This window comes from Oncorhynchus mykiss, chromosome 7, assembly GCF_013265735.2.
Source record: "Oncorhynchus mykiss isolate Arlee chromosome 7, USDA_OmykA_1.1, whole genome shotgun sequence".
In the NCBI taxonomy this organism is placed as follows: Eukaryota; Metazoa; Chordata; class Actinopteri; order Salmoniformes; family Salmonidae; genus Oncorhynchus; species Oncorhynchus mykiss.
Genome location: NC_048571.1, coordinates 50096555 through 50115899, shown reverse-complemented (window position 1 = coordinate 50115899; position 19345 = coordinate 50096555). Strand labels below are relative to the sequence as shown.

Genomic DNA, 19345 nt, shown 5'->3' with positions numbered 1-19345 from the left:
TGCAGCTGCTTTCCACCACAAGGGAATACGTGTATTTTTTTAACAAGCTTATTCATGAGCAAGTCTATTGACCCGGCCTAGCTTTGGGAATAGGAAGAGGAGCTTATGGGAGTCCAGTAAAGTTGTTTATTTTCTGCAGAAGACGCTTTGAAATTTCAAGGTCTCCTAAATGACAAGATGGCCTAGTTGTACAGTAGACTAACAATAACACCTAATGAGAGGAATGAGTAGAACATATTGCAACTACTAGATTATCTTTAGGCAACAGAATTTAGATTTTGTGGGCGTCAGGGAAAATGTATGGAGTAAAAAGTACATTATTTTATTTCAGAATGTAGTGAAGTAGAAGTAGCCAAAAATATAAATAGTAAAGTAATGTACAGACACCCCCCAAAAATACTTAGTACATTAGTATATTAAAGTATTTTTACACCACTGCCCAAATGCCTTCACACTAGTACATTAGCATACTTTATATACACTTACACATGCATGTATCACATATGTATGGAATACTAAGGTAAGGCCATGCAACCTGAGTTGAAACCAGAGTGAGGTGCACATGTACAGTACACAAACAGATGCATGCGCCATATATTTGTGTGGTGGACACTTGATATGGTCACATGATATTGTTGTGATACGTCACAAAATCATGTTACAACGACATATCAATACTTTGCTAAGTCTTGCTATGTGGATGGGTCTCTACAGAAGGTGTAAACGGTACAGCCAAATGGTTACCTGCATAGTACCAATATCAGAAATATTGTCAATATAAATAAAATAATATACAGTATGTACAAGAACAAATATCAATATTCATTTTATATATCACTATTTTGCTAAGTAGAAGGTCTCTACAGAAGGTGTAAACAGCACAGTCAAATAGTTACTGCATAGTAGCAATATCAGAAAGTGTCAATATAAATAAAAGAATACACAGTATAGTCGTGGCCAAAGGTTTGCTGCCTCGGTGTCTTTAGATATTTTTGTCAGATGTTACTATGGAATACTGAAGTATAATTACAAGCATTTCATAAGTGTCAAAGGCTTTTATTGACAATTACATGAAGTTGATGCAAAGAGTCAATATTTGCAGTGTTGACCCTTCTTTTTCAAGACCTCTGCAATCTGCCCTGGCATGCTGTCAATTAACTTCTGGGCCACATCCTGGCTGACGGCAGCCCATTCTCGCATAATCAAGTGGAGTTTGTCAGAATTTGTGGGTTTTTGTTTGTGGGTTGACCACAAGTTCTCAATGGGATAAAGGTCCGGGGAGTTTCCTGGTCATGGACCTAAAATATTGATGTTTTGTCCACGAACCACTTAGTTATCACTTTTGCCTTATGGTAAGGTACTCCATCATGCTGGAAAATGCATTGTTCTTCACCAAACTGTTCCTGGATGGTTGGGAGAAGTTGCTCTCGGAGGGTGTGTTGATACCATTTTTTATTGATTGCTATATTCTTAGGCAAAATTGTGAGTGAGCCCACTCCCTTAGCTGAGTAGTAACCCCAAACATGAATGGTCTCAGGATGCTTTACTGTTGGCATGACACAAGACTGATGGTAGCGCTCACCTCGTCTTCTCTGGACAAGCTTTTTTCCGGAAAGGGGATTCAGAGAAAATGACTTTACCCCAGCCCTCAGCAGTCCAATCCCTGTACCTTTTGCAGAATATCAGTCTGTCCCTGATGTTTTTCCTGGAGAGAAGTGGCTTCTTTGTTGCCCTTCTTGACATCAGGCCATCCTCCAAAAGTCTTCGCCTCACTGTGCGTGCAGATGCACTCACACCTGCCTGCTGCCATTCCTGAGCAAGCTCTGTACTGGTGGTGCCCCGATCCCGCTGCTGAATCAACTTTAGGAGACGTCCGGGCTCTTGCTGGACTTTCTTGGGCACCCTGAAGCCTTCTTCACAACAATTGAACCGCTCTCCTTGAAGTTCTTGATGATCCAATAAATGGTTGATTTAGGTGCAATCTTTCTGGCAGCAATATCGTTGCCTGTGAAGCCCTTTTTGTGCAAAGCAATGATGACAGCACATGTTTCCTTGCATGGTTGACAGAGGAAGAACAATGATTCCAAGCACCACCCTCCTTTTGAAGCTTCCAGTCTGTTATTCGAACTCAATCAGCATGACAGAGTGACCTCCAGCCTTGTCCTCGTCAACACTCACACCTGTGTTAACAAGAGAATCACTGACATGTCAGCTGGTCCTTTTGTGGCAGGGCTGAAATGAAGAATGGAGATTCAGTTCATTTGCATGGCAAAGAGGGACTTAGCAATTAATTGCAATTCATCTGATCACTCTTCATAACATTCTGGTATATATGCAAATTGCCATCATACAAACTAACGCAGCAGACTTTGTGAAAATGAATGTGTCATTCTCAACTTTTGGCCACAACTGTATGTACAAGAACAATATCAATAATGATATCATTGATAGACGAGGTAGTTATATGCATACAAACATTGGGGCAAAGTGGCTAAGTAGCAGGATTAAAAAAATAATAATTGTAGCAGCAATGTATGGTGTGTTTTAAGAGTGAGCCTGTTTCTGTCCTGCTCTTGACTTCGGTGCAGGGCATGTGATGTCCGTAGCCTCTTTGTTGCAAAACTCCCTGATCTTCTCAAAAAAGACAAGTTTGTCTTGCTGTGTCTTGTCCAGGTGGTGCTTGTAGAGGCAGACCATCTATGGGAGGAAGGTTTTGGCCATTGCAATTATCACAATTCAGGTCCACACGTGTTTCCCCAACTCTGTAGTTGGTGAAGAAATAGTGCATGTAGTTGATGACTGCACTGCTGCCTTTGCTTGCTTGGGCCAGCTCTCTTTCTGATGGGAGTTATTAGGCCATTCTCCTTGTATGACTGGTGGAGAGTCAGGCGTGTTCTACTGATGCTGAAAGAAACTCCAGACAAATATTTTAGCATTATTATACAATAGATGTGAAATGGCATTCTGAGAGAAATTCAGACACGTAATGTTAGCCTGCTAGCCAGCCATCTAACGTCAGCTGGCTAGCTAACAGCAAGCATTAACTAGCAATACAAACCGGTTGTCATAGCTAGCTAAAGTTAAGTTAACCAAATCGGTTCAATGTTAGCTAGCTAACTAACTAACATTAGGCTATAACTAGCCATGCAAAATGGCATTCTGACAAAACATCACTAACATTACACACTTCATACATGTAAGTTAATGTTAGACAGCAAGCTTTAACTTGGAGTCTTTGGTTTAGACATGTCACGTTAATGTTAGTTAGCTAAAAAAAATATATATAATCCCAATCCAGAGGAGTAACATTACTAGCAATACAAACCAAATGTCATAGCTAGCTAAAGTTAACCAAATAGGTTCAATGTTAGCTAGCAAGCCAGCCATCAAACTCCAGCTGGCTAGCTAACAGCAAGCTTTAACTTGTAATGAAAACAACTTTGACTAAATTAGAAAAGTATAATATCTGAAACTGTAGCTAGATTCTTACCCGTATACATGGATGAAAGCGTCACGGCAGACTGCAACCCCTTTTATTAAATAAGATGTCATGTGTCATTTCTGTTTAGTTTGCACAACTCGTTTGGCCAGTTGTGTTCCACTGATTTCAAAACTCGTTCAACTTCTTCCGTGACAACATCACTGTTAATTGACGTTTCTTCCCCATCACTGTCATCAGATGACTCTACAATGTCTTCTTCAATGAAAATGTTTTTTACCTAAATCAGGGATTTCCTCATCGTCTGATTCATTTTCAGAGTCAGAGAGTCAGCATGGAATGATCATCCTCCAGAATGAAGTCCATCACAACTTTTCCCCCACTGACCTTAGTCGATAGCGGCTGATAAATTCAGGGCAGCAACGTTGAGAACAGCAACAACATATTTGCAGTTCTCCATGGCTAATGTAATATCTTTCGAAAAAACTGCAGTAGAAAGGATTATCTACACATAACGAGCAGCTCATTTTATAGACACAAGATGCTACACCGCAGACCAATCTGAAACTCATCTCTCAGCATGTCCAGCCCACTCATTATCTCAGCCAATCATGGCTAGCTGTAAGGTTACCATCTTTTTCTTTGGCTAAACCAACTAGGCTCGTCATTTAACAACTTTATTCATATTTACAGATGGCATAAAAGTTTCTTATTAAGGCACATGAAAGCTCACATATTCGAGAAGGGATTTCTGCCAAAAAAACTAACATTTTGATAAAAATATTTATTACGTTCGAACGGCTCTCCTTTGAAGTCGTGACTTGAGACATACGCCTAGTTTCCTGAATCGAGTCACATTTTGTTATAGCCTTATTCTAAAATTGATTAAATATTTTTTTCCAGAAATCTACACACAATACTCCATAATGACAAAGCAAAAAGTTTTGCAAATGTATTAAAAATAAAATATCACATTTACATAAGTATTCAGACCCATTACTCAGTACTTTGTTTTAGCACCTTTCAGCCTCGAGTGTTCCTGGGTATGATGCTATGAGCTTTGCACACCTGTATTTGGGGAGTTTCTCCCCTTCTTTGCATATCCTCAAGCTCTGCTGTCCTGTTGAAAGGTGAACCTTCGCCCAGTCTGAGGTCCTGAGCGCTCTGGAGCAGGCTTTCAGAAAGGATCTCTCTGTACTTTGCTCCGTTCATCTTTCCCTCGACCCGGACTAGACCTCCCAGTCCCTGCCACTGGAAAACTACAAGCAGACTGTCATTTGCCTTTTACTGAGGAGTGGCTTCCGTCTAGCCACTGTACCATAAAGGCCTGATTGGTGGAATGCTGCAGAGATGGTTGTCCTTCTGGAAGGTTCTACCATCTCCACAGAGCAACTCTGGAGCTCTGTCAGAGTGGCCATTGGGTTCTTGGAAACCTCCCTGTCCAAGGCCCTTCTCCGATGGCTCGGTTTGACCAGGTGGCCAGCTCTATGAAGAGTCTTTCTGGTACCAAACTTCTTCCATTTAAGAATGATGGAGGCCACTGTATTCTTGGGGACCTTCAATGCTGCAGAAATGTTTTGGTACCCTTCCCCAGATCTGTGCCTCGACAAATCAATCATGTCTCGGAGAGCTACGGACAATTCCTTCGATCTCATGGCTTGGTTTTTGCTCTGACATGCGCTATCAAGTGTAGGACCTTACATAGACGTCGCCTTTCCAAATCACGTCCAATCAATTGAATTTACCACAGGTGGACTCCAATCAAGTTGTAGAACATCAAGGATGATCAATGGAAACAGGATGCACCTGAGCTCAATTTCAAGTCTCATAGCAAAGGGTCTGAATACTCAAATAAAACAGATCCCTTATTACCTATTTTTTTAGATATAAATTTGCAAAAATCAGTTTTTACTTTGTCATTATTGGGTATTGTGTGTAGATTGATGAATATATATATGTTATAATCCATTTTAGAATAAGGCTGCAACGTAACAAAATGTGGAAAAAGTCAAGGGGTTTGAATACTTTCCGAATGCATGTAGGCCTACAAGCTTCACAAGAAAAGTGCATACTCTTGTTGTTTTTATGTCTTTGTTAAACACCACAAAAGTGATCCTATATATGCATGTGTTTAGTCTCTCCCTCTGTGCTCTGAATCTGATAGAGCCAGCCAGACAGCTTCTAGAGGATGTGTCGACAGTTCTGAATCTTTTCTAATACAGTGGCGTCCCTAGATGTCTCCTGGGGTTAAAATTCTCATTAGTAGTCATGGCCAGGCCCTAACCCTTTGAAAAGACTCTGGCTAATTAGCACCAATGGATGGCCTCCCAGTTAATTAACCAGAATGCTCCTTAAGGGGCTTTATCAAATGTTTAAGAAATTAACAAATTGCCAGTTTGCCAATTGTACCGAATTGATTTGTTCCTATTCAGGTTTTGAACTCATGCCCTTTGCCTCTGTTTAGCGAACCATCCGGTTGAGTTTAAAGGGATTTGGAATCCTGATTCACTTACCAAGACCAGAACCCGGAATATGGATAGACACTGCACTTAGATTTGTTATAAAAATCATTGCTTGTCCTGATTGTAGTTAAATGTTTTCCAGCTAATGAGGGGGTAGTTTGCTATTAGTTCTGACTCATAAAGATGGGCTGTATTGTAATTAGACAGCCACTGCATACTAGTTAGCAGTGATGGAGGCGACCCTGAAAAAAGGGGCAGAAAGGCAGCGTAAACAGGCCAATGTGAATCATCTGTAAATCCTCACATATAAACCAACCATGTAGTGATATCACGCACGATGAAGCATTAGGCCTAGTAGCTTAATTCAGATCAGCATTTATTCGGAAAAAACAGACAGTATAGTCCCTTCAAACGAATGGACTAATTAAATGTTGATGACAGAACACCCACAGTTTTCCTGTCATTGCACATTGTACCAAATGGTAGGTTGGACCTCACTTTGTGAGCAGAAAGATACAAACGTATGCGTTCATCTACAAGGCCATTTTGGGTATCCTCCCTATTTACCTCTGTAGTCTGGTCTCTTTCACCACCAGCAGTTACCATACCCGGTCTGCTAGGTGGTTGCTACTAAGTCCCCAGGACATTTACAGTATTAGGCAAGACTGCCTTCTCTTCTTGTGCACCAGAAGCATGGAATAGTCTACAATCCATGCTTCATCTAGATATGTTAGTGCCAGTGAATGAATTTAAAATATTTATGGGAGACTGTTCAGAGTAAATGCTTTTTTTTTAGGCTGGATCATGTTGTATGTTTTAACTATGTAATGCACTAATTGTTGCTGCTTTCTTGGCCAGGTCTCCCTTGAGAGACTCTGGGTCTCGGCTTTCCCTTGTTAAATAAAATAAGAGTCAAACGCTGTTTGAACGGAATGGACCCAACAGAACCTCTTACTCCCTCTCTGTACTGTAGTTACTTCCTTGTTTCATCTACAACATCCTCAATAGGGCTGGGAATTTCCAGGGAGCTCACAATACAATTTATCACGATACTTACGTGCTGATACAATATATATTGCGATTCTCACGATTCTATAAGTATTGCGATACAATACTGTGATTTTATTGAGATTCGATGTTCCAAACACATTGCTCACGATATGTCTGCAGCAGATGGACACGAAAAAGCAATGAGAAAACATGTTGTTTTGATCAGTCATTGAAATAAGTGCTGAAACTAATTGGCTCCCTATTTAAAAAAAGACGGAGAACAAGCTATGAAGGAAAAATACTGGGGTTTTGGTGCAGGTGCCGCCAACTACAAAAAAATATTACAATATTGCCAAAACTATACGATATGTCAAAAAAAATATCCCGATATGCAACTACTTTTCCCCCCTGTCACTAATCACCACTGTCCTTTCTCAGTTGATCTCGTCCTTGCCATTCTAAAGACATGTAGTTTAAGTCCTTGGCCTGTGTAAGCCAAGGTCATGCCCCGGCCATCACAGAAATTAGAGGAGATCTGGAGGAGGCTCCATTAGGCCATGGTGGAAGGCGTGAACCATGACGTCTGCCTGTTTGGGATGGGAGCAGTGTTGTGGTAGAGAGGGGGAACAAAGGTGAGGCAGGAGTAGTGGAGCATGGCTACAGGATTTAGATCACGGAGATTTGCATCAATCGGCAATGTGAGGAACAGGAGGGCCTAATCTGCTGCAGACAGGCTTAGCGGGAGAACAAACTCAAGACTCTGGGTGTCCAGATAGGACGTTTAGCAATTAGCAATTAGCATAGTTATTAAGAGACGTCATAGGGAGACGTAATTGCAGGTGTCAGGTCATGAGGGAAGATAAGACTGAGGAAAGATGTTTGGATGCTCAGTCTGTCAAACTGCACTCCTCTCATACTGGGATGACTTGTGCAGGACGTGGGAGCTACGGAAGTGTGAACATTTGACCATTGTTGCAAGAGGAATAGATATAGGCCTAGTGAAGGTCAATGCCCTACAGTAGCCTATATCCTGATTTTATTTTTTACAATATTGCTCTTTATTCTTCCATTTCAACTGCTGCCGTTTCCTAATTATCATCAGTAAAGAAGAACTGAATTGACTGGATTGGTATGAGTGCATTCATTCATTACGTTCTTGCTTTGGAGGCAGCCAAATTCAGAATGATCGCAGCCCTTCTAAATTATTGAAAAGGCCTAAACACCTCTTATGAGCTACAGAAATGGCTATTAACCTTGGCGAAATTATATTCAAATCCAGTTATAGCTAACTTGGTCTACTGTATCCCCCACGGGAAGGAAATGTAAATGTGCTCTTGCTGTAGACAGATGGGAAAACCGCCTGACTTTTGAAGTTCCAGCAACCAGAGTCGTCGCAGCCCCCACCCCCTCGCTAAAATATTCAGGGCAGAGTCTCATTGAGCGCCTCTTTCGCTCCAGAATCCCACTCACAACGCTGACGTTGGGCTGAGGTTGGTTAGTACTACGGGGCAAGAGCTGTGACACCTTATTTTTTTTTGCAAATGTTCAAATTCAGCACAGTGTGGCAACAGTCAAAAATTGTAATTTAAAAGCCAGAGGATTATCTCGCTGTGCAGACAAGAATTTAGGAGATTGATTTATGAGGAGAAAAAAAAACACCCATAACTTTCTCTCCCCCACATTCCCCATCTGAAATATTGTGATCTCCTGCGCATTGTTATTGACAAATCATTGGAAATTGAATTCCCTGTGGAGCAGATGACTGTCATAGCCGATGAGACTCCATTGTGACTCTACCTGCCAGTCAGTCAGTCATCTTGAACGGGCTCTGATACTGTGCCACAGACAACAGCCTCCTGGATCGTTACTCTTATCACGTCGGCAGCGGGCCCATAAGAGAGAGAGGGTATCAAAACCAGGTGCCACAGCCAGGAAACTTAGATTAGAAGTTCAGCATAAATTTACCACTGGGGTAGAATAGCGGTGCTGAAGTTAGTGCGCGTGTGCCGTCACTGAGTAAAAATATTAATTGTTTGGAGTTGTTTGGATTGCTGGCAGACATCCAGGGCCCTGCAGATTGCGCTGAGGCCCGCATGTAGATGAAGTGTGAACACAAGGAGAGGCTGAAAGGAAGGTGGGGGTGCTTTAACCCCTGAAGCTGAGGGAAATTAACACACCCATCTAGGCTAGAATCTGGAGGCAAAATTGCTGAGCTCAACAACACAGCCTGTCTTGATATCTCAATAACACCAGGGTAAGAGAAAATACTACAATATATCATCTATCTAATGCTATCCAATTGAATCTAGTTACTTCCTTTATCACATGCACACTGGAAACTCTGGTTACTAGCATCATCTTCAAAATTGAAAGTTTTTTTCAATATAAAGATGTGCAATGTAATACAACTTGGCAGTGTGTGCTTTTTCATTATCCGAAGCCTTCTTCCAGATAGCTGTAGTAGCTAGGGACTGTCTCATTATACCAACGAGATGAAAATATATGCTTACTTAGCACCATACACAGAATACCAAACTAGATTTTCAAGCAGCAAGTACCCATGTGTGTGTAGGGGGATGGTCTTCTGCGCTTGCTAAGAGTGTTGTTCGAGTTAGCCTAGTCGTGGGAGGGAGAGTTATACAGTAACTGTGTCCAGGGCTTCAGGCAGATAATATGTGGGTAGAAGTAGGTACCAGGGAAACTGTGCACTCCGTGCATATCACCTCTGAATAAAGGGAAATAATGCTGATTACATTGATCATAATAGCAATGATGCCCGCAGACATGAAATGCTTTGAAAGGCTGGTCATGGCTCACATCATCCCAGACACCCTGTGGGCACAATATAATCTGAAATACAAACAAAAAACAATGCATCCAACAAGTTTGTAGAGTCACAAGGTTGATGTAATCATTGTGTGCTAAGAATATGGGACCAAAGTGCTGGAGTACAGATCCAAAACACCAATTTTCACTGCCCCAATATTTGTGAAGCTCACTATATATTTAGTCTACTTTAGCAACAGCAATATAACTTTCAGTATAGACATTGTGGCCAATACGAATAGTCCAATAAAGCACTCAGCGACCTTCAAACTGTGACCCCAAATAGCCCATACAAGTAATTTCTCATAAAACCCAGACAAAACAAATGTATCCATAGAATAGTCCTTTGGAGGAAGTGTTGACACATCTGTCAACATTTGTATCCAAAAGCATAATTGAGAAATAATTCATAAAAGTTGGCATATTTATGACATTTTGGCTTTACCCAGGCCTCCTTTAAGACTCCAATATGTTTCATCGGTTTCACATGAAGCTTTACTGCTCTGTAATATGAGTAGTATTTGATTTCTATAAGATTTTGTACAATAATTTATGAATATTGAAAACAATTTAGATGTTTCAATATATTGTTGAACATAAACTCAGCAAAAAAAGAAACGTCCTCACTGTCAACTTAACAACAACTGAGACATAAACTGAACAAGTTCCACAGACATGTGACTAACAGAAATTGAATAATGTGTCCCTGAACAAAGGGGGGGGTCAAAATCAAAAGTAACAGTCAGTATCTGGTGTGGCCACCAGCTGCATTAAGTACTGCAGTGCATCTCCTCCTCATGGACTGCAACAGATTTGCCCATTCTTGCTGTGAGATGTCCCCCCACTCTTCCACCAAGGCACCTGCAAGTTTACTGACATTTCTGGGGTGAATGGCTCTAGCCCTCACCCTCCGATCCAACAGGTCCCAGACATGTTCAATGTGATTGAGATCCGGGCTCTTCACTGGCCATGGCAGAAGACCATTCCGGTCTTGCAGGAAATCACGCACAAAACGAGCAGTATGGCTGGTGGCATTGTCATGCTGGAATGTCATTTCAGGATGAGCCTGCAGGAAGTGTACCACATGAGGGAGGAGGATGTCTTCCATGTAACGCAAAGCGTTGAGATTGCTTGTTGTCATTGCAGGCACAGTCTGATGATGCTGTGACCCTCCACCTCCAAATCGATCCCGCTCCAGAGTACAGGCCTTGGTGTAACGCTCATTGCTTCGACGATAAAATCACCCCTGGTGAGACAAAACCGCGACTCGTCAGTGAAGAGCACTTTTTGCCAGTCCTGTCTGGTCCAGCGACGGTGGGTTTGTGCCCATAGGCTACGTTGTTGCCGGTGATGTCTGGTGAGGACCTGCCTTACAACAGCCCTACAAGCCCTCAGTCCAGCCTCTCTCAGCCTATTGCATACAGTCTGAGCACTGACGGAGGGATTGTGCCTTCCTGGTGTAACTCGAGCAGTTGTTGTTGCCATCCTGTACCTGTCCCGCAGGTGTGATGTTCGGATGTACCAATCCTGTGCAGGTGTTGTTACACATGGTCTGTCACTGCGAGGAGACGATCAGCTGCCCGTCCTGTCCCCTGTAGGGCTGTCTTAGGCGTCTCACAGTACGGACATTGCAATTTATTGCCCTGGCCACATCTGCAGTCCTCATGCCTCTCTGCAGCATGCCTAAGGCACGTTCACACAGATGAGCAGGGACCCAGGGCATCTTTCTTTTGGTGTTTTTCAGAGTCAGTAGAAAGGCCTCTTTAGTGTCATAAATCTTCAGAACTGTGACCTTAATTGCCTACCATCTGTAAGCTGTTAGTGTCTTAACGACCGTTCCACAGATGCATGTTCATCAATTGTTTATGGTTCATTGAACAAGCATGTGAAACAGTGTTTAAAACTCTTTACAATGAAGATCTGTGAAGTTATTTGGATTTTTACGAATTATCTTTGAAAAGACAGGGTTTCTTTTCTTGCTGAGTTTAATATACTCTACGGGCATATCAAAGTTCCAGAATGGTATCTCTGCTCATTTTAAAAAGGTATGGCCCATTTTATACAGAGAAAATGACATATTAATATTATTATTTTTGTTTTTAAATCACAATGTAAGAAAATCTTAGCCCTTCATTTACTTGTATCATTGCACATCCTGCAAACCACCAGCAGAGGGCAACCATTTTGAATCCATTTCACTGCTACTTTGATATGCCCGTAGAGTGTATAATCCCTTCAACAGGCAGCTCAACCGGGCAGTTGAGCTAATTTTGACCACTGATTCTAAAAATTAAAACACATTAATTTTATTAGGCATATTTAGTCATCTCAACCGATGTAATTTAGTAAAATGATCAGGTGGTTTTCATTATCGGAATCCAGTATTTTTTTAAACAAACATTCAAAAATGGTTGAAAACCAGGACGTGAACGTTAGAAAAACCAAACATCACATTTCAGGACTATTTGTGTATAAAATGGAAATTACAGGCCTATAAAAAAAACTCAAACATAATTTTGGAATTAAATTAAAATTTAAAATGTTAGGAACTCTTGGGGAAATAATGCTCTACAAGGTGGTTGAGTTGCCCATTAAGGGAAAGCAATTTAGTCAAAGCTAGCAACTATGGACAAATATTGTTATAGGATTTTTTGATCTGTGCAAATGGTAAATATGAATATTATTATTTTTTTAATTCCATCTGCCTGTTATCTTCAATATGTTTCACAATATTATTCAGTCGTAATTTTACAGATATAAGTTCCCGACAAAAAAGATATTGGTCGACTAAAATCAGTCTGTTCTTTCGAGCAATCGATTGGTTTACATTTTTAAAAGTATTTTTACATATACAGCGCATTTTCCTCAATCTACTCACAATACCCCTGTTAGGACACTAGAGAAGCTTTAACCAAGTTGAATTATTCCCAAACGTTCTCTACAGCTGTAATTCAGACAGCAAAACATTTCTTACCACCACAGTTATATAGATCCCACTTAAGACAATCCTTCTCTCCCATCCTTACAACCCTTATTACTCCCTTAAGGGAATCTGTCCTCAACCACTCCTTCCCCTAATCCACAGATGTCCATCCGTCTCAACACGTTGCTCTCCTCTCGTCCACCCAACACATTCCAAAGCCTTCGGTCTTTCTTCAGTGAACCATTAACTTCTGACATGAAACCCAGTCTCTTTCACTCAATGTTTCTTTCCAATGATTTATTTAACATCGCAATGTTCAAAGTTTAGCCGATTCCAACACCCCATAAAGACAAAGAAAAAGCAAGTATTAGGAAATGTTTGCCTTTATTTACATAAGTATTCCGGCCCTTTGCTATGAGACTTGAAATTGAGCTCATGTGTATCCTGTTTCCAATGATCATCCTTGAGATGTTTCTACAACTTGATTGGATTCCACCTGTGGTAAATTCAATTGATTAGGCAAGATTTGGCACTTGTCGATATAAGGTCTCAGTTGATATGGCTTGGTTTTCGCTCTGACATGCACTGAGGTCAAAGGAATTGTCCATACAGCTCCAAGACAGGATTGTGTCGAGGCAAAGATCTGGGGAAGGATACCAAAAACTGCCTGCAGCATTGAAGGTCCCCAAGAACACAGTGGCCTCCATCATTCTTAAATGAAAGAAGTTTGGAACCACCAAGACTCTTCCTAGAGCTGGCCGCCCGGCCAAACTGAGCAATCGGGTTTGAAGGGCCTTGGTCAGGGAGGAGACCAAGAACCCAATGGTCACTCTGACAGAGTTCCAGAGTTCCTCTGTGGAGATGGGAGAACCTTCCAGAAGGACAACCATCTCTGCAGCACTCCACCAATCAGGTTTTTGTGGTAGATGGCCAGGTGGAAGCCACTCCTCAGTAAAAGGCACATGACAGCCCGCTTGAAGTTTGCCAAATGGAACCTAAAGGACTCTCAGAAACAAGATTGAACGCTTTGGCCTGAATGCCAAGCGTCACGTCAGGAGGAAACCTGGCACCATTCCTACGGTGAAGCATGGCGGTGGCAGCATCATGCTGTGTTGATGTTTTTCAGCAGCAGGGACTGGGAGACTAGTCAGGATTGACGCAAAGAGGAACAGAGCAAAGAACATTGAGATCATTGATGAAAATCGGTGTTCAGGACATCAGACTGGGGAGAAGGTTCACCTTCCATCAGGACAACGACCCAAAGCACACAGCCAAGACAACGCAGGAATGGCTTCAGGACAAGTCTCCGAATGTCCTTGAGTGGACCAGCCAGAGCCCGGACTTGAACCCTATCGAACAACTCTGGAGAGACCTGAAAAGAACTGTGCAGCGACGCTGCCCATCCAACCAAACAGAGCTTGAGAGAATCTGCAGAGATTGGGAGAAACTCCCCAAATACAGGTGTGCCAAGTTTGTAGTGTCACAGCCAAGAAGACTCGAGGCTGTAATCGCTTCCAAAATGTGTTCCAACAAAGTACTGAGTAAAGAGTCTGAATACTTATGTAAATGTGATATTTTTTAAAAAAATAAATAAATGTAATTATACATTTGCAAAAAAATCTAAACTGTTTTTGTTTTGTCATTATGGGGCCATAATTATAAACAGTAAACACGTTAATTTACATATTCATATTTTGACACACAACTATCATTTTATTCATATTTGATATCAGTCATCATTTACCTATGCCGGTCTTCAATTATAAAGGAAGCAGACAATGTTAATTAAAATGCATACTTTTTTATTATTATTTAAAAAGTCTTTGCAAATTTCAATACAAAATTAGTTTACCCTAACTGGGCAACTCAACCGGCTGTTTGAGATGTTTTATCCAATTTTAAGTCATGCAAATGTATGTATTAATTTATTTTTGGCCTATATTAGGGCTAAATACAAACGTTTTAGCCCAAACAAAATGTCTATGTACTTCTGTGTGCCAGTTAAAGGGTTTTTAATTAGACAAATTGTTTTTTTATGTTTTTAATAATCATGTTTCTATTTTTCAATATTCATGAATTAAAAGGTTTACTTAGCGATATGAAGTAGACTGCATAGTGGGTCAATTTCCGCAAAACAACTTAGAGCGTTGAAGCACGAGGCTCAACATCTCCGCTGTTTTGATACCCTGGCTACCACGCTGTGAACAGTTAAACGCCCGTGCACATGTGCAGATACTGTGTGTGTGACTTGTGTGAGAGTGAAGTGTTGCATCTCACTCATCATAATATCTCCGGTGTTGCTTGTGGCCACGTCTAGCTTTAATGTAAAAAAAATAAATAAAAAGTTATTCAAATCGAAATATGACTTATATTAGAGCAAGCGGTAAAGCTTCATATGACACCAATGTTTTCTTTGTAGCACCTACATATTAAACACTGGAGTTAATGGAGTCCTGTGTAAGACCAAAAATGTAATAAATATGCCAACTTTTATTAATTATTTCTCAATTATGCTTTTAGATACAAATGTCAACCATCCAGCGTGAAAACCTCTTTTTGTCTGGGTTTCGTGAGGAATCACTCATACTTCTTTCAAAAACATGTTCTTCACAACTACATAACACTGCTGTAGTACAGAGGACATTAGCTACTCTAATTGTGTCAGTATATTTCATGGAGGTTTGGAAAGAGTAAACAAAGACATCCAGCCACATCCACTCCCAAGTCAATCTTTATCCCCATGTGTCACTGATAAACTGCTACAACTGTGCAAACCCCAAAACATCTGCCATGGTGCACAAAGTGCAAATAGCACTGACCTTTGAACTATTACCACATCTTGAAAGCTGACATTACTATTAAACACGTATGTCAGCATTTTAGTCAGTCAACTAGGGTCAAAGGTTGCATAGTGAATTATCACAGGAAAAACAGAGGTCAATCAATATCACATTTTGGTTTTATACTCGATGCACCTCCATGACATAGTTTTTACATGATCAGCCTTGCAAAACAACTAGCTCAAAATGTTTCCACACAAATATACTTAATTAGCAGCTATTCTGTTGTCAATGACACTTAATACTCAGTTCAGCAGTACAGTTTTACCACTGCACCAATAGCGATCCAGCACAATGACACAATATATAGTATCTATTCAAATCGGCATTTTAGAAAATTACCAAGCTGATTGGATAAAGGTACTTTATCTAGTGGCTCTAACGTTGCACTACACAAGGACAGTTAAGACAAAAACGCATGCAGATCTTGTGATGGAAATCAAATTTGACAATAATAGTCGTCTGCTTTTGAAAGTGTTTTATGAAATGTCATTACATTTATCTCGCCGTTGGTAAGATAATGAATGGACTGGACACGCTCATCAGCGAGCTGTTTCTCAACTTTGAGCTGTCCGTTTCTGGCTACAGCTGCCAGGCTGGCAAGCTCGAGACCTGTCGGTGACAATGACAGCGAATGCACTACACTGGAACCAGCCATTATAACATCAGAAGCATATTGTGAACATTTATAAATTATGTCGGTACCTTGAATTTGTCAAGAAACAAGTGCTTGGCGCTTGCTCCACGTAGTCCTCTCGCTACAGTCTGGGATACGATGGATGCCGCCATGTTGACGCGGAAAAGATCACTGTGAAGGACCATGTGCGCGCAATCTGACCAGTGATAGGGAGGCTGGCGGAAGTGGGCGTTGCAAAAATATTCAACGGAGAAGGGTCTGGGCGCATTAGAGTGGTAAGGCTAAGTTGAGGAGTTTAGTCGGGGAGGTGAAAGTGCAACATCCGAAAATCGGACACTAATGTGGTTTTCCAACAGCAAGATCAACATGACCACGGTTGCCATTGTTTATAAAAGTTTTGCTTTATAATGTTTAAATAAACATATCTCCAATCCCCATATCACACAAACTGATATCATGTGTGTACATTGTAGGCTACAATCTAGTGAGAGAGAGCCTCAAAAACATTTGTACTGTTTGAGTCATGTCTTTAGCAGGCGCCAGATCAAATCACTTGGATTGGCCTTTGATTTTCATAGGCAGCAAGTTTTTTTTCAAGGGACCTCTTATGTTTCCACACCATAGGAGGATGGTGGCTCCTTAATTGGGGAGGACGGCCTCGTGGTAATGGCTGGAGCGGAATAGCTGGAATGGTGTCAAATACATGGTTTCCATGTGTTTGATGCCATTTAATTTGCTCTATTCCATTTGCTGTCCTCCCCTCAGCAGCATCCATGAGAGCAAACACTTTTTATGGGTGTTAGTGAAGACCATAGGCAGCTCGTGAGTTTCGATTTGGGGAAGCTTACATTTTATCCTACCAAGGCACACCTGTTAATTTAAATTATTTCCAGGTGACTACGTCATAAAGCTGGTTTAGAGAATGGCAAGAATGTGCAAAGCTGTCATCAAGGCAAACGGTTACTACATGATTCCATATGTGCTATTTAATAGTTTGATGTCTTCACCATTATTCTACAATGTGGAAAATAGTAAAAAATAAAGAAAAACCTTTGAATGCGTAGGTGTGTCCAAACTTTTGACTAGTACTGTATATACAAACAAAACAACTAAAGAATAATGTGTATTTAGAGTTCTTCAAGTTTTAATGTCACATGCACAAGTACAGTGAAATGCCTTTCTTGCAAGCTGTAAACCAAACAATACAATAATTAATGTCAATGTAATACTACATACAACATAATGTAGCACAAAAACTCAAACGAGAAAAACAAGTGAAAGTAAGAAAGCATATTATAACAGTGTCAGTCAGTTCCAGTAGCATATGTACAATGTGCAGGGATACTGGAGTGATAAAGGTAGAAAATGTATGAATAAAGGTGTATGATAAACAGAGTAGCAGCAGCATATATGATGATTGTATGTGAGTGGGTGTGAATGCAAGTGCATATTATATGTGTGTGAGAAAATGATAGTGTGTTATTATGTTTGTTAGACTGTGAGTGTGTAGTGTCCTCTGTGTGTGAGAGTTTGAGAGTGTGTCTGTGTTTGTGTGTGTGGGCCTTTTTTCAGTCCCTATTTTGTCTTGACATGTTGTTTTATAAAACGTTTGAAGGTAATTTTGCTGTTTGCTTGAGTAATTGGAGATGGGAGTTCCATGCGATCATGGCCTTGTATAATACTATGCATTGGTGTAAATTCGGTTTGGACTTGGGAACTGTGAAGAGATCCATGGTAAATCAAATCAAAATCAAATCAAATTTATTTGTCACATACACATGGTTAGCAGATGTTAATGCAAGTGTAGCGAAATGCTTGTGCTTCTAGTTCCGACCATGCAGTAATATCTAACAAGTAATATAACCTAACAATTTCACAACAACTACCTTATACACACAAGTGTAAAGGAATGAATACGAATATGTACATAAAAATATATAAATGAGTGATGGCCGAACGGCATAGGCAAAATGCAGTAGATGGTACAGTATATACATATGAGATGAGTAATGTAGGGTATGAAAACATTATATGAAGTGGCATTGCTTAAAGTGGCTAGTGATACATTACATCAAGATGGGAAGATGCAGTAAATGGTATAGCGTACAGTATATACAGATGAGATGAGTAATGTAGGGTATGAGAACATTATATAAAGTGGCATTATTTAAAGTGGCTAGTGATACATTTAATTACATCAAGATGGCAAGATGCAGTAGATGGTATATCGTACAGTATATACATATGAGATGAGTAATGTAGGTTAAGTTAACATTATATAATATAAAGTGGCTAGTGATAAATTGATTACATCAATTTTTCCATTATTGAGTCAGTATGTTGGCAGCAGCCACTCAATGTTAGTGATGGCTGTTTAACAGTCTGATGGCCTTGAGATAGAAGCTGTTTTTCAGTCTCTCCGTCCCCGCTTTGATGCACCTGTACTGACCTCGCCTTCTGGATGATAGTGGGGTGAACAGGCAGTGGCTCGAGTGGTTGTTGTCCTTGATGATCTTTTTGGCCTTCATGTAATATCTGGTGGTGTAGGTGTCCTGGAGGGCAGGTAGTTTGCACCCGGTGATGCGTTGTGCAGACCTCACTACCCTCTGGTGAGTCTTCCGGTTATGGGCGGAGCAGCTGTCGTACCAGGCTGTGATACAGCCTGACAGAATGCTCTCAATTGTGCATCTGTAAAAGTTTGTGAGTGTTTTTTGGTGACAAGACAAATTTCTTCAGCCTCCTGAGGTTGAAGAGGCGCTGCTGCGCCTTCTTCACCACGCTGTCTGTGTGGCTGGACCATTTCAGTATGTCTGTGATTTGTACGCATAGGAACTTAAAACTCTCCACCCTCTCCACTACTGACCCGTCAATGTAGATAGGGGGCTGCTCCCTCTGCTGTTTCCTGAAGTCCACGATCATCTCCTTTGTTTTGTTGACATTGAGTGTGAGGTTATTTTCCTGACACCACACTCCGAGGGCCCTCACCTACTCCCTGAAGGCCGTCTCGTCATTGTTGGTATTCAAGCCCACCACTGTAGTGTCGTCTGCAAACTTGATGATTGAGTTGGAGGCGTGCATGGCCACGCAGTCGTGGGTGAACAGGGAGTACAGGAGAGGGCTGAGAACGCACCCTTGTGGGGACCCAGTGTTGAGGATCAGCAGGGTGGAGATGTTGTTACCTACCCTCACCACCTGGGGGTGGCCCGTCAGGAAGTCCAGGACCCAGTT

At 41.1% G+C, this 19345-nt stretch overlaps 1 protein-coding gene across 1 annotated transcript in view; it reads right to left on the bottom strand.

Annotated features, from left to right (window-relative positions):
- The window catches only part of LOC110527962 (succinate-CoA ligase GDP-forming subunit beta), a 130088-nt gene extending 113752 nt beyond the window's left edge, over positions 1-16336 (bottom strand). Inside the window, exon 1 of the mRNA XM_021609613.2 lies at positions 16186-16336. Coding sequence (XP_021465288.1) covers positions 16186-16302 — 117 coding nt within the window. The 5' untranslated portion in view covers positions 16303-16336. The remainder of the gene's footprint in view (positions 1-16185) is intronic.
- Positions 16337-19345: the final 3009 nt, after the last annotated feature.